Below are 15,880 nucleotides of genomic sequence, written 5' to 3'. Positions count from 1 at the left end.
TGTATCCAAAATATACAATGTGTGCGAAAAGGTTTACCATGTAATTAAAAATAATTAATAGAGCATTCGAACAAATTTTAAATAAGTATTTTTTAAAATGTTAATCAATCATTTAATATGTATAGTAAAATTGTGTACAATGTATTGAAAAAATGTTTATCTAGTATTTGAAAGATATTAGTTCAAGTTTTGGAAAAAATGTTAAATATGTATAAAAAATAGTTGACCATGTATAAAAAATTATAAATCTTGTATTAAGGTTTTTTAATGTGTAAATAAAAAAGGTGACCATGTACTAAAAATGCTAGTCTTGTATTCTTTAATCAAACATTCTAAAAAATGTTAATTGTGTATAAAAAATGTTAATCATGTATTTAAATATATTATCCTTGTATTTGAAAAAGTTAAACATGTATTTATAAATGCATTATATATATGAAAAATGTAAAATGTGTATGGAAAACCATAAACATAAAATTAAAGGTCTAAAAATATATTAACCATATATTTAAAAAATGTTATACATCTATATAAAAATATTTCTGATATATACGAAATGTTTAATGTGTATTAAAGAGACAATTAACATGTGTTAAACAAAAAAGTAATCTATGAAAACTGACAAAATAAAGAGGAATGAGGAAACCCAACAAAGAAAATTGAAAACCAAAATAAATAAATGAAAACCAAAGAAACCAATGTGAAAAAAATAAAGGGAAAATCTAAAGAGAAGCATGCGCAGATGAGCGCTCCCGTGCGGCGGGCTCACGCTGGATTCCGTCCCTATATCCAGAATTCAAAAACTTTTATTTCTTAAAACGTTAATTTGACCAATGATCTGTTTTCGGCATTGACTTTGTTTTGATGAAATCTTCAAAACTAGACCCCATGTCGACATGTTTTGACAATTTTTTTTCTCGTACTCACCGCATTTGTTGCATTTACTTGTCATATTAGTAAGTATTTACTTGTCTGATAAAAAATAACTTACTCGCCATATTTTGGAAATTGCGTATAAATATGACATCTCGACATAATCAAACTGACAAGCACAAACAACTTTTTGAGGCGATTACGCGCAAAAATATGGCAACTCAACATATTTAAAACCGGTGACCACAAGAAATCTTTTTTGGTCACCGCTTATAAATATGATAACTCGACATAGTTACACTAACAAGCACACAAAATAGTCTTCTGGCAAAGTTGTATGTAAATATAACAAGTTGGCATATTTTAAAGTTGGCAAACACAGCCTATGACATGCTTTTATATCATGTATAATGAAAACTGCTACAAGGCTTTGTACGAAACAACATTAAAAAGTGTCAATCAAGTTATTTTTTTCAGGCAAGTAAGTGGTTAATAATATGACAACTGGGTCAAAAAATGTGGCAAGTATGAATGAAAAAAAAATAGTTGATGGAACATGTTGATATGGGATCTAGTTTCGCAGAACTCGTTGCGAAAAAGTCAATGATGAAAGCGGATGATCAATTGAATTAACGGTTCTGTAAATATAACTTTTTGAATTTCAACCATCAAGAGGAATCTTTTTTTTGATAACCATCAAAAGGAATCTTGTGTGTGGCATTTGCATGGTAAGTAAACACCTCTAATCTGAAAACTTGTCAACTAAGCTCTTCTTGTAATCTAGAAACTGAGCAATTTTTAGCTTGGCAATTAATCACTTTTTCTTCCTCCATTTTTTTACCCTGGCAGTGGTTATAAGATACATTGTATAATGAGAAATTTGATGTACCTTTGAACAAAAGAAGCAGGTGGGACGGTGAAAGCGACATGGCCAGTCTAGGATGAAAGTTGGAGCTGGAATAAACGAGCGGGCATGCATGCATGGGTTGTCAGCCTAGCAAGACGTCGTGGGCTAAGTGATCAAGTAGACGGCTCAGAAGCATATCACACTTTTTCTCTGTTTACATGTCTTCCTCTGTTCCTAAATATAAGTCTTTTAAGACGTTTCACTAGAGGACTACATACGGATGTATATAGACATACTTTAGAATATAGATTCATTCATTTTGCTCTGTATGTAGTCATTTAATGAAATCTCTAAAAAGACTTATATTTAGGAACGGAGGGAGTAGTACATAGTGTGTGGCTATCAGGCCGTCGCACGGGAACGCAAAGATGCGGCGCCCCTACGTAGCGGCATTCAAGAATAAAAACAATGTAACACTAGTAGAAAGCAGGGCTTTGGTTCGGGCCTGGTCAGCCCATTAGTGTCAGTTCTTCACGAACCGGGACCCATGGGGGGCATTAGTCCCGGCTCATGAGCCCAGGGGGCCGGCCGGGGCCTCGTGGGCATTGGTCCCGGTTCGTCTGGACCCATTTGTCCCGGTTCTAGGCACGAACCGGGACCAATGGGCCGCGCTCCTGGCCCACATCCATTGGTACCGGTTCGTGCCTTGAACCGGTATAGAAGGGGGGGCGTTAGTCCCGGTTTATGCCACGAACCGGGACAAATAATTTGTCTATATATACCCATCGCTGCGGCAGAGCACTCTGTTTTTTCTGGCCGGCGAGGGGAGGGCATTTGGGTGCTCTAACTCAGCTCCTATGCACATGAGGTGTTCGATGAAATGCCCGAGCCATACTAGTTAAGCTTTCTCCTCTAGAAGCTCGACCTCGGAGCTCCATTTTTCCCGAGATTTGTCTAGATTTAGCGGTTTTCACCGCCGTTGATCGCCCGCGTCGATCTCGTCGCCGGCACCACCGTGGTGAGCCTCTTGTTCTTATCTTCTTTCTGATTTTCTTACTTTAGATAGAGACTTGTCTGATTTTCTTACTTTAGATAGATACTTGTCTGATTTTCTTACTTTTGACACACATAATTATATATAATGCACGCAGATGAACCGACAATGGATGTATGGTGACAGACACACCTCCGAGTACATTAAGGGCGTGCATAATTTTCTCGAAGTGGCTGAGGCAAACACGCATAATGGTTTTATGTGTTGTCCATGCCCTAAATGTGGGAATACGAAGTCTTACTCTGATCGGAAAATCCTTCACACCCACCTGCTTTACAAGGGTTTCATGCCACACTATAATGTTTGAACGAGGCACGGAGAAATAGGGGTTATGATGGAAGACGGCGAAGAAGAAGAGGACGATGACAACTATGTGCCCCCTGAATACCATGATGCTACAACGGGGGGAGCTGCTGAAGATCAAGAGGAACCAGACGATGTGCCCGACGATGCTGCAACGGGGGAAGCTACTAAAGATCAAGACGAACCAGAAGATGTGCCCGATGATGATGATCTCCGCCGGGTCATTGTCGATGCAAAGACGCAATGCGAAAGTCAAAAGGAGAAGCTGAAGTTCGATCGCATGTTAGACGATCACAAAAAAGGGCTGTACCCCAATTGCGAAGATGGCAACACAAAGCTGGGTACCGTACTCGAATTGCTACAGTGGAAGGCAGAGAATGTTGTGCCTGACAAAGGATTTGAGAAGCTACTGAAAATATTGAAGAAGAAGCTTCCAAAGGATAACGGATTGCCCGACGGTACGTACGCAGCAAAGACGGTCGTATGCCCTCTAGGATTGGAGATGCAGAAGATACATGCATGCCCTAATGACTGCATCCTCTACCGCGGTGCGTACAAGGATTTGAACGTATGCTCGGTATGCGGTGCATTGCGGTGTAAGATCAGACGAGATGACCCTGGTGATGTTGACTGCGAGCCCCGCGGGAAGAGGGTTCCTGCGAAGGTGATGTGGTATGCTCCTATAATACCACGGTTGAAATGACTGTTCAGAAACAAAAGAGCATGCCAAGTTGATGCGATGGCACAGTGAGGACAGTAAGAAAGACGGGAAGTTCAGAGCACCCGGCTGACGGGTCGCAGTGGAGAAAAATCGAGAGAGAGTACTGGGCCGAGTTTGCACGTGACCCAAGGAACGTATGGTTTGGTTTAAGTACGGATGACATTAATCCTTTCGGGGAGCAGAGCAGCAATCACAACACCTGGCCCATGACTCTATGTATGTATAATCTTCCTCCTTGGATGTGCATGAAGCGGAAGTTCATTATGATGCCAGCTCTCATCCAAGGCCCTAAGCAACCCGGCAATGACATTGATGTGTACCTAAGGCCATTAGTTGAAGAACTTTTACAGTTGTGGAATGGAAACGGTGTACGTGTGTGGGATGAGCACAGACATGAGGAATTTGACCTGCACGCGTTGCTGTTTGTAACCATCAACGATTGGCCCGCTCTCAGTAACCTTTCAGGACAGACAAATAAGGGATACCACGCATGCACGCACTGTTTAGCTGACACCGAAAGTATATACCTGGACAAATGCAGGAAGAATGTGTACCTGGGCCATCGTCGATTTCTTCCGACCAACCATCAATGTCGAAAGAAAGGCAAGCATTTCAAAGGCGAGGCAGATCACTGGAAGAAGCCCGCCATGCGTAACGGTGATCACGTACTTGCTATGGTCAATGATTTAAAAGTAATCTTCGGAAAGGGTCCCGGCGGACTATCTGTTCCGAGTGACGTTGCGGGACACGCACCCATGTGGAAGAAGAAATCTATATTTTGGGACCTACCCTACTGGAAAGACCTAGAGGTCCGCTCTTCGATAGACGTGATGCACGTCACGAAGAACCTTTGCGTGAACCTGCTAGGCTTCTTGGGCGTGTATGGAAGACAAAAGATACAGCTGAGGCACGGGAGGACCTGCAACGTTTGCATGAAAAAGATGGCATGCCTCCAAAGCAGTATGAAGGTCCTGCCAGCTACGCTCTTACCAAAGAAGAGAAGGAAATCTTCTTTGAATGCCTTCTTAGTATGAAGGTCCCGACTGGCTTCTCGTCAAATATAAAGGGAATAATAAATATGGCAGAGAAAAAGTTCCAGAACCTAAAGTCTCATGACTGCCACATGATTATGACGCAACTGCTTCCGGTTGCATTGAGGGGGCTTCTCTCAGAAGGTGATCGATCCAGAAATCATACCAAGGCTAATGAGTGATGTGATGCAATGTCTTGTCAGTTTCGAGCTGGTGTTCCCACCATCCTTCTTCAATATCATGACACACGTCCTAGTTCATCTAGTTGACGAGATTGTCATTCTGGGCCCCATATTTCTACACAATATGTACCCCTTTGAGAGGTTCATGGGAGTCCTAAAGAAATATGTCTGTAACCGCGCTAGGCCAGAAGGAAGCATCTCCATGGGCAATCAAACAGAGGATGTCATTGGGTTTTGTGTTGACTTCATTCCTGGCCTTAAGAATATAGGTCTTCCTGAATCGCGGTATGAGGGAAGACTGACTGGAAAAGGCACGCTTGGAGGAGACTCAATAATATGCAGGGACGGATATTCTTGGTCTCAAGCACACTACACGGTACTAATGAACTCTACCTTGGTGACCCCGTATGTCGATGAACACAAGAACAGTCTGCGCTCTAAACACCCGGAGCGGTGCGACGACTGGATTACAAGTGAACACATCAGGACTTTCATCAGTTGGTTGGAAACACGTCTCAGAGGTGAGAACATTGTTTGTGCTGAGCTGTACTCGTTATCCAGGGGACAATCTTCAACTGTATTGACTTACAAAGGATACGAGATAAATGGGAATACATTTTACACGATCGCCCAAGATCAAAAGAGCACCAACCAAAACAGCGGTGTCCGCTTTGATGCAGCAACTGAGAGGGGAATAGACACATATTATGGTTACATAGTGGACATATGGGAACTGGAATACAGACATGATTTTAAGGTCTCTTTGTTTAAGTGCAAATGGATCAATCTGTCAGGAGGCGGGGTATAGGTAGACCCACAGTACAAAATGACAACAGTGGATCTGAACAATCTTGGGTACATTGACGAACCGTCCGTCCTAGCCAATGATGTGGCACTGGTTATCTATGTGAAGGACATGTCTACCAAACCGAGAAAAAGAAAAGATAAGGAACCGAATACATCATACGATGAGCCAAAGCGCCAAATAGTTCTTTCAGGAAAAAGGGGCATTTTGGGAGTGGAGGGCAAGACAGACATGTTCGAAGATTATGAAAAGTTTCATGAAATTCCTCCCTTCAAAGTCAAGGCTGACCCAAGCATCCTGATAAATGATGAAGATTATCCATGGTTACAACGCAATAAGGAAAGGACACAAGCAAAGAAAAAGTGAAGACTTTCTCCACAACTATTATGATGATACCATGCCAACTTTCAACCTTTTCGTAGTTCATTTGAATGCATGTTGTAACAGACAAGTTTTCGTATGAAATCCCGATACTTCGAAAGAGATTGTCCGTTTTGTACACGAAGTGCATCCAGTTTTTGCCGTAACCCTCTCAACTTTCTTGCATATGATATGTGGATGAAATGATGATACCATGCCAAATTCCAACCTTTTTAGAGTTCATTTGAAATGCTTTTCAATTTCAAGGTCTTATAGCTCAAAATAATCAGTAAATGCATGAAAAATAACATCTGAAGTCAGAAAGGGATGAAAATTAATGATGTAAGTAGAAACCAAATAAAATAAAATAAACTTTAATATAACAAGAAGTCCGGACTAAAAGAATTATCATAAAAATAAATAAATAAGTAATTAAAATTTTGTTACAAACTTTAATAGCAAAAAGAATTATCATTAAAGAAAATAAATAAGTAATTAGAATTTTGTTACAAACTTTAATAGCAAAAAGAATTATCATAAAAGAAAATAAGTAAGTAATTAGAAGTTTGTTACAAACTTTAATAGAAAAAAGAATTATCATAAAAGAAAATAAGTAAGTAATTAGAAACAAAAAAGAAAGCAAAAAAACTAGAAAAAAATAATTAAACATAGCAGCGCACCGAGCCACCACACGGCCTTTGGTCCCGGTTGGTGCCAAAAAACAAAAATTTAGTTGTAAGTAGAAAAAAGAAGAAAAAACAAAAAAAAACAAAAATAATGAAAAAAATTAAAAAAATAGATGCGAATTTATAGAGAAAATTCAACACAAATTCAAAGTGCTAGTTAGCTTAACTGGCCAACTAACACTTTAAATTTAGGTTGAATTTTGTCTTTAAATTCAAGCTCGATGTTGCAGCCGCGACGGAGCTTATAAATAGGTTCGGGAGCCCTTCGCTTGGCGAGGTGGGACTAAACATCCAACCGCAACGCGGCTGTGGCAGGCACATGCCTTTAGTCCCGGTTTGTGGCTCCAACCGGGACCAAAGGCCTCTGCTTCCCGTCCTTCGGGCTGCTGAAAAGAGACCTTTGGTCCCGGTTTGTGGCTCCAACCGAGACTAATGCCCCCTTTAGTTGCGGTTGGTGCCACTAACCGGGACCAAAGGTCTCTGTTGGTGGCACTAACCGGGACCAATGCAACCCTTTAGTCCCAGTTGGTGCCATTAACCGGGACCAATGCCTTTGCTATATAAGCCAACTGATGATCATGTTGCTGTAAATGTTGTATGACAATGTTGTAAAGGATAGTAATTGGTCTCTTCAGCTGCTTTTCAGAGATGGAGTTCTTCACGATTATACTTGATAAATTCTCCAGCAGGTAGGTGCTGCCGGACAATTTTGTGAAGATGTTGGACGACCATCGGCCATAGAACATGAAGCTGAGGCAGGCCGGCAACGGTCTTCGCAAGCTGTGGGACGTGGAGGTGGTGTTCGACACCGATGGAAGGATGTATCTAGATCGTGGCTAGAAGCAGTTCGTCCGTGCCTACGACCTGCGGCACGGGTACTTCTGTTGGAATTATGCCCTAGAGGCAATAATAAATAAAGTCATTATTATAATTCCTGTATCAAGATAATCGTTTATTATCCATGCTATAATTGTATTGAATGAAGACTTATATACATGTGTGGATACATAGACAAAACACTGTCCCTAGCAAGCCTCTAGTTGGCACTGGGGTTCAAACGATAAGATCTTCGTAGAATATGTAGGATCCAATATGGGCATCCAGGTCCCGCTATTGGATATTGACCGAGGAGTCTCTCGGGTCATGTCTACATATTTCTCGAACCCGCAGGGTTTGCACACTTAAGGTTCGACGTTGTTTTATGCGTATTTGAGTTATATGGTTGGTTACCGAATGTTGTTCGGAGTCCCGTATGAGATCACGGACGTCACGAGGGTTTCTGGAATGGTCCGGAAATGAAGATTGATATATAGGATGACCTCATTTGATTACCGGAAGGTTTTTGGAGTTACCGGGAATGTACCGGGAATGACGAATGGGTTCCGGGAGTTCACCGGGGGGGGCACCCACCCCGGGGAAGCCCATAGGTATTGGGGGTGCCGCACCAGCCCTTAGTGGGCTGGTGGGACAGCCCAAAAGGGGCCTATGCGCATTGGGAAGAAAATCAAAGAGAAAAAGAAAAAAAAGGAGGAGGTGGGAAAGGGAGGAAGGACTCCACCTTCCAAACCAAGTAGGACTCGGTTTGGGAGGGGAATCCTTCCCCCCTTGGCTCGGCCGACCCCTTGGGGGTTCTTGGACCCCAAGGCAAGGCTCCCCCCTCTCCCTCCTATATATAGTGGGGTTTTAGGGCTGATTTGAGACAACTTTGCCACGGCAGCCCGACCACATATCTTCACGGTTTTACCTCTAGATCGCGTTTCTGCGGAGCTCGGGCGGAGCCCTGCTGAGACGAGATCATCACCAACCTCCGGAGCGCCGTCACGCTGCCGGAGAACTCTTCTACCTCTCCGTCTCTCTTGCTGGATCAAGAAGGCCGAGATCATCGTCGAGCTGTACGTGTGCTGAACGCGGAGGTGCCGTCCGTTCGGCACTAGATCGTGGGACTGATCGCGGGATAGTTCGCGGGGCGGATCGAGGGACGTGAGAACGTTCCACTACATCAACCGCGTTCACTAACGCTTCTGCTGTACGGTCTACAAGGGTACGTAGATCACACATCCCCTCTCGTAGATGGACATCACCATGATAGGTCTTCGTGCGCGTAGGAATTTTTTTGTTTCCCATGCGACGTTCCCCAACAACTTCCTTGTTTTCAGGTACGAAGACAACGCCACGTTCGCCGTGAAGGTGTTCGACACGACTATGTGTCGGAGGCGCTACCAGGACGACGACGATGCGAGTACGCTTTGTCTCTTCTAACTCTCCATTAGGCTATGTCACACACCCATTTAAAAAAACCTTTTTGCATTTGACAAGTCAATGGGAGCAGGAGCAGCGAGTACTGCGACACGTGCTATGTCTACGGCAGCAGCGACTCTAGCTACAGTAAAAGTAGCAGCGACTCTGGCTACAGTAAAAGTAGCAGCGACGATGGCCTCGCGATGGTGATCCCACAGCTGGGCGACAGGGCCATGCCAATTGTGGTAGAGGAGTACATCCCACAACCTGGCCTGGGGCTTCGCCGCTCTAAGCGCATCAGGATGATGAAGGAGAAGGTGAAGAAGCATGAGTGAAGATCTTAAGAACCTGATGGAGCTTTAATCTGTACAGTGTAAACCTTTTAAGTACGATAGCGTTGAACTGCTACTGCACTTTTAAGTATGATGGTGGTGTGCGTGATGAAATTTTGTGCATGCTCATGGATGCTCATGGATGAAAGATAAAATTATTTCTTTTTGTGCTTGCTCATGGATGCTCCTTGGTTGGTGTATATAACAACCTAAATTAACCCCTAAACCAGCCCCTTTCAAAAAAAAAAACCTCAGCTTCAGCCAGGTGCTGATGCGTGGATGCCTTTTGGTCCCGGTTGGTGTTACCAGCCGGGACTAAAGGCCCCCCTGCCTGGCCTGGCCGCAGCGGCCACGTGAAGGCCCATCTGTCCCGGTTGATGTAAAAACCGGGACTAAAGTCCGAGGGCATTAGTAACGACCTTTTTGTCCCGGTTCCAAAACCGGGACAGAAGGCCCTTATGAACCGGGACAAAAGACCCTTTCTCTACTAGTGTAAGTCAATAAGAAACAAAATAATAATAATGTAAAAATGAGAAAGAAACCTCTTTTCCAAAAAAACGATATTTATTTTCGAACGGAGGGAATAAAATACACTTAATGGCCTGTTTGGAATGTCGTTTTATTTTTACAAGTGTAATATTTTATAGAGGTATTATACCGGTCATAAGTATAAAACCAGCTGAAAACTAAACCGATAGATGGAGGTGTGTATTATTTTTACAAGTGTATTTGGCAAAAAAAAAAAAGACATCCCAATCAGGGCCGGCAGAGTCAACGGCGATCTCCCCGCCGGCGGTGGGACATAGATGCTCTCTGGATTCGGTGATGGTCAGCTTGTCTTCTTTGTCCATATCATCACCTTGTAGAGTTCGCCCACGCTTGTCTGGCCTCACTGCTCATCGTTCACCAGCTGACCAGCAGAGCTGCAGGTGGTGCGCGTCGGGCATGGCAGCTATGAAGCCCGTCCTGTACAGCGCGGCGATCAGCTCCTGCTCCTACCGGGTCCGCATCGCCCTCACCCTCAAAGGTAACCATCCAATCCTTCCTCCGCCTCCAGTCTCCAGAGAGATGCCAGGTGCAGCAACGCGAGGATGAGATGCCAAGTGCGGTGGGGAGTGGCGGTCTGGCGGAGTGCTGCTCTGCGGGCTCCCGGCCCTCCTGGTTCCGGGCGTGCCGTGCCCCCTGGGCCCTGGCCAGGGCAGAGCGGAGCGGCGGCCGTGCATCAAGGGACCGGCCAGTGCGCGCGGCTGGATCTGAGATGCGTCCTGGGTCAGCGGCGGTTCTCGGCCCCAGGCGGCGCTCCTCTGATTTCCTTCGCCGGCCTGCTGCTCGGCAGGGCGCAGCGGCTCGTGCTGGGGATGGGGGCTTGCGTCCGGCCGGCCATGGGTTGCATCTGGCTCGGCGGCTACAGCTGTTGGCACGACGCCGGTGGCCTCTCCCGGGCCCCGCGTGGTGCGGTGGCTGCTCGGTGACTCCTCATTGTCAAGCTGATTCATGGGAGGCGGCTGTTGGTCGTCTTGACGGCGTCGGCACCGGTGGTCGATGTGCGGATGTTGAGGGTGTGGGGAGCTTGGGTGAAACATGTCTCGGCCTTTGGCCCAGACCGGCGACCTGACGCCTGTACGCGCCGTTGACATTCATCGAGGCGTCACTGCTTTTCTACCACGTTTAAAGCAATTCTATTGCTAAAATACGCCCGCCAGTTGAAGCTCTCAAGTTTAAAGAATTTCTATTGAATTTTTTTCCTTCTTATTTGCTAACTCTACTATTTTCTCCATAATGAAGGCGTGGAATATGAGTACAGGGCGGTGGCATGGAATGATCCAGGTTAGTAGTTAGAAAAAACTTTTTCCTTTTACAATTAATATACACTCATTGCCTGAAATTAAGAGGGTGATACATAGTGTCAAATAATTATGCCGGCGTAGTTAATCGATAAGTTGTAACATCGCGAAATTATCCTGAATAATATTTCTTGCTATAGCACCGGTGATCACCACCTAAAATTGTTGGTTCATTGCATAATACTGATCCCTATTATTAGAAGAAAAACCGACAATACGTAGAGCATTACAGTGATATCAGGGTTAAACAGTTAAACTCGTGTTGCACAGACTGCTGAATCAAAGGGGGAGAATTAAAAGTACGAATACCTTCGAAGATATTTCTTGTTTCTGCAATTATGATTACTGCACAGTTCCCTTTTCCGTTGAGTAGGTATAGTTTGTTGGAGGATATATATAGTACTTTGACTGTTCTACTTGCGATCATCTTGTAGATTATGAGAAAATCAATCCAATTAAGTACGTGCCAGCGCTGCAAGACGGGGATATCTTGGTTTCAGACTCTCTTGCAATCATATTGGTGAATAGCAAATCTTCATCATGTTTTTACTGTCTGTGGTCCAGCCTTCTGTCACTGTTGACAACACAATTTCTTGCTTTCTGTTGAGTAGTATCTTGAAGACAAGTATCCCCTGCACCCTCTTTTACCTCAAGATCTGAAAAGGAAGGCTCTTAATCTGCAGGTACTGACTTTAACTCTTTTCTTTTGTTCTCAAAATTTCATATACTGAAACCAACTTTTTCGATAAAGGGACCTCAGGCCTTGTTTGGATTACCGTTTCTGTCTCAAATAGTCTTGTAAAAAATACAGTTCTCCGCTTGTCGTATTATTTCCGGCTGAAAATCTCTTCATGACCGGTAAAATACACATGTTGAATAAGTACATCCGTAATAGAATACACCGCATCCAAGCGAGGCCTTATACTGAAACCAACTGAAGTGTTCAATCAGTTTTCCATGCTTTGTTTGCACCGAACACTTGATGCTGAAACGGAAAAGGACCAACAAAGTTCTAGAAATGCCATGATTTTGGTTACTCGTTTAATTATACAGCTTTTTTCTGCAACTTGCAAACCCTGCACATATATGGATTTCTTATTTATTGCAGATTGCAAACATTGTGTGCTCAAGCATTCAACCTCTTCAGTGTTATGCTGTTGTCGTAAGTTCACTTACAACCAGGTGTTGTCTGCCAAAAGGTTGTTCTACAATACTGGCGTAGTATTCCAAACACAACCTTATTTTGAGCCATTCTTATATAGGGGTTAGTTAACGGCAAATTGGGCTCCGATGAGAGCCTTCAGATAGTGCATCATTACATTGACAAGGGATTTAGAGGTATGGTTTCCAACACTCTGTTCTCGACTTTTCTGTTTCACACCATATCACAGGTACCATAGTACTTAACATTTCTGTCTCTGTCACCATAGCAATTGAAAAACTTCTGGAAGGATGCAACAGTAAATTTGCTACTGGAGATGAAGTCCAACTGGTTTGTGCTTTGTGCTCAGTTTTGTTTTTTGTTTTGATAAATACCGTGGTTATCCTAACAACACATATTTTATATCAATAATAATTTTATTTCTTGACAAGTTCCAGGTTCCTGATACACTGATTAAGCCTTTCAACTTGATTATCAATTTAGTGCTAGCTTGACACTTTAATTACTGAACTGTTCATTGTATGTTATTGACTAGTCTGTGCTTGAATATTCTGTTTCCCTGTACAGGCGGATGTGTTCCTTGCTCCCCAGATACACGCTGGCGTGACACGCTTCAACATCGACATGGTACGGAACCTCTCATCTGTTGTTTCATTCCTCCACATGTAGAACAAAATCACAGCCCTCGAACAAACTCCCTATGCTTACCTGCTCATAAGAAGCAATTGTTTCCTCGCAGTCAAAATATCCACATTTGGAGAGATTTTACAAAGCATACATGGAAATCCCAGCGTTTCAAGCCGCACGCCCTGAAAACCAGCCAGACGCCCCTTCACTCCTTCAGTGAAAAATGCAGCTGATTTTCGAGGCGATTGTACTTTGTAATAAAACATCGACGGTTCTTCTGGTGTCCATGGATGTAGAAGAAGCTCGCTTTTTTAGAAGTGAATTAGTTGAGAATAATGCAATTCCCCTCAATGGGAAAAGAATATCACGCTCCAGTTGATTTATTTGTATGTGCACTTCAGGTAAAGCAGGGAAGTCCAGTGTTCTGGTAAATGTGCTCATGAGTAATAAAATTGGAATGTTGTCTGTGTGCACTACTAGGTTTTTTTAAAGGAGGATGATGCATGCAACCATTTTATTAGGCAAAAGTAGCCCAAAACAAAATGCAATATCTTATATGAGCTCTCAAGCAAAGGCCAAAAACAATGATCAAAAGAGAAAAATGCCACATCCGGCGAAACGATAATAGGCTACGATGACTAAACACCTAACCTATTAGTTAGCTGTCATCCAAATCGCTTGAAGATAACCCGTGCCCCATCTTCCAATGATCATGTGCAGGTCCAAGTGGTGACTCTGTATATAACCTGCAATAAATGACTAAACACCTAACCTATTAGTTAGCTGTCATCCAAATCGCTTGAAGATAACCCGTGCCCCATCTTCCAATGATCATGTACAGGTCCAAGTGGTGGCTCTGTATATAACATGCAATAAATGTCATAGTCCATAATAGTGCACATATCCCTATCTGAATATTACGTGCTAAAATTGTTTTTACTCCGTTAAGTCACGTCCCAAATAATGTGTTCATACTACGTGAAGAGTTAATGTCGAAGGCTATATGTAAAGTACGCCATAGTTGTTGGGCAAGCGAATAATTAAGAAAGAGGTGTTTTGTAGTTCGTTTTGATCACAAAAGCAACATCTAAAATTGCCTACCCATCTTAGCTTAATCAAATTATCCTTCATCAAAATCACTTTCTTATGGACAAACCACATAAATATTTTAATTCGAAGGGGCACCTTAATCTTTCATATGTGTAAGGATATCGGTAATGGCCCAGAATCAATAAGATCTAGATACATCAATTTCATGGAAAAACTTTCAGACGCGGTTAATTTTTAGTGAATAGTATTAGACTCATCAATCAGTCGAACCTTCATCAACCTACAGACTAAATGCAGCCACGAAGTCCATCATTCCCCCACCAAGGACCTTTTGAATTGTATATTAAGGGAAACCGAATGTAATACCGAATGTAATACTGTAGCAACATAATCTTTCTTACGTTGCACAATATTATAAAGAGAAGGATATTGCATAGCTAAGGGCGTCTCCCTAACCATGTATCTTCCCAGAACCTAGTAGTGTTGCCATTACCAATACGAAATTTCACCCTGTGGAAAAAGGATCGTTGGATCCTCATTAACCATTTCCAAAAAGGCGAGTCGGAAGGTCTACCCTGTAACCTGCGCCAAAGTCTTAGATTATAGGTACTTATTGCAAAGAATTTGTACCCACGTACCTTTCATCTCAATAGACAATCTCAAAAGCCACTTACTAAGAAGGCATCTACTTTTAACTTCTAAGTTCTCAATCCCTAACTGTAACGACCAAGATGCGGTCCTTTCCGATCTGGGGGTCGAGGCCCCAAATAGGAAAGAAGCGCATCTAAGTGTTTTGCAAGCAGGTAAACATAGCACATAATAATAAATATAGTAGACAATTTGGGATTCAACTGTCTTCTTATTAATAATACAGAGTACAACGCAGATACAAACAAGGTAGTTCCGGTACGGACTACAAAACAAGGGAAATGCTATGCTACCCGCTGCAGGCCCACGATCACGACCACGGCTCAGTCCTCCGGATAGTTCACGTAAAGGCGATCTGTCTCCTCGTCGTACTGCCACGCCAGCTGGGTGCCGTCGGGATCATCGGACTCTGGGGTACCTGTACCTGCTGGGAGTTTCGGAGGAATCCGTGAGCCACGGGGACTCAGCAATCTAAGACCTTGGTGCCAGAACTAGTCATGTTATTGGGTAAGGAAGGGGTGAAGTGTTTCAGACTGTTGCATCCTAAGATTGAATAAGTGGCTAGCTTACGCAAAGGAGAGGTGACAGTGGTCTACGCTGACGGTCGGGAATACTTGATCAGAAAGTGATCCTGAACACCTACCTACGGCATTCATAACCCCACCGTGTTCCCGGTCGAAGAGAGATCTTCGAAGGGACAGTCACGGTTACGCACACAGTTGGCATTTTTTATTAGTTTATGTTTAAGTTCTCTAATACCGGATGTTAACAAAATATTCCACGTTGCCACATAACCGCGGTCACGGCTTTCCGAAAGATTAAACCCTGCAGGGGTGCTCCAACTAGTCCATCACAAACGAACACATGCCGCAAAGGCATCCTCTATCATGAATCTCGTGATCTCGTCGGATTCCTTGGAGGAAAACCTCAACTCTGGGTGAAACCAAAGCTTCACTGGGATTCCTATACGCAAGATATACCGCTAAGGAAAGACAAGTCTAGCAGGACCTCCCGACGTGTCGACGACCCTGATAAGAGCCGCGTATCTCAGTCTGAGGACACGCTGGATGAGCACAACGTACGGTGGCCTGATAGACATCTCCCGAGTTGCCCCGGG

At 43.5% G+C, this 15,880-nt stretch overlaps 1 protein-coding gene across 1 annotated transcript; it reads left to right on the top strand.

Annotated features, from left to right (window-relative positions):
- Positions 1–10,242: 10,242 nt before the first annotated feature.
- On the top strand, positions 10,243–13,538 carry LOC123410987 (glutathione S-transferase-like). Its single transcript, XM_045103907.1, has 9 exons — positions 10,243–10,459; positions 11,218–11,259; positions 11,711–11,796; positions 11,888–11,959; positions 12,385–12,438; positions 12,539–12,614; positions 12,707–12,768; positions 13,006–13,065; positions 13,178–13,538. Exons 1-9 carry the CDS (start codon positions 10,258–10,260, stop codon positions 13,283–13,285), a joined length of 762 nt encoding a protein of 253 aa, XP_044959842.1. The 5' UTR covers positions 10,243–10,257; the 3' UTR covers positions 13,286–13,538.
- The last annotated feature ends 2,342 nt before the right edge of the window (positions 13,539–15,880 follow it).

Source organism: Hordeum vulgare, chromosome 7H, assembly GCF_904849725.1.
Source record: "Hordeum vulgare subsp. vulgare chromosome 7H, MorexV3_pseudomolecules_assembly, whole genome shotgun sequence".
Lineage (NCBI taxonomy): Eukaryota > Viridiplantae > Streptophyta > Magnoliopsida > Poales > Poaceae > Hordeum > Hordeum vulgare.
This window is presented reverse-complemented; position numbering and strand designations above follow the sequence as displayed.

Bases quoted from the DNA above. Each gene is read 5' to 3' on its own strand.
- LOC123410987 (XM_045103907.1), top strand. From the start codon at position 10,258: ATGGTCAGCTTGTCTTCTTTGTCCATATCATCACCTTGTAGAGTTCGC. The intron at 10,460-11,217 runs GTAACCATCCAA...TCCATAATGAAG, and splicing joins CATCGCCCTCACCCTCAAAG to GCGTGGAATATGAGTACAGG. The intron at 12,439-12,538 runs GTAAGTTCACTT...ATTCTTATATAG, and splicing joins TTCAGTGTTATGCTGTTGTC to GGGTTAGTTAACGGCAAATT.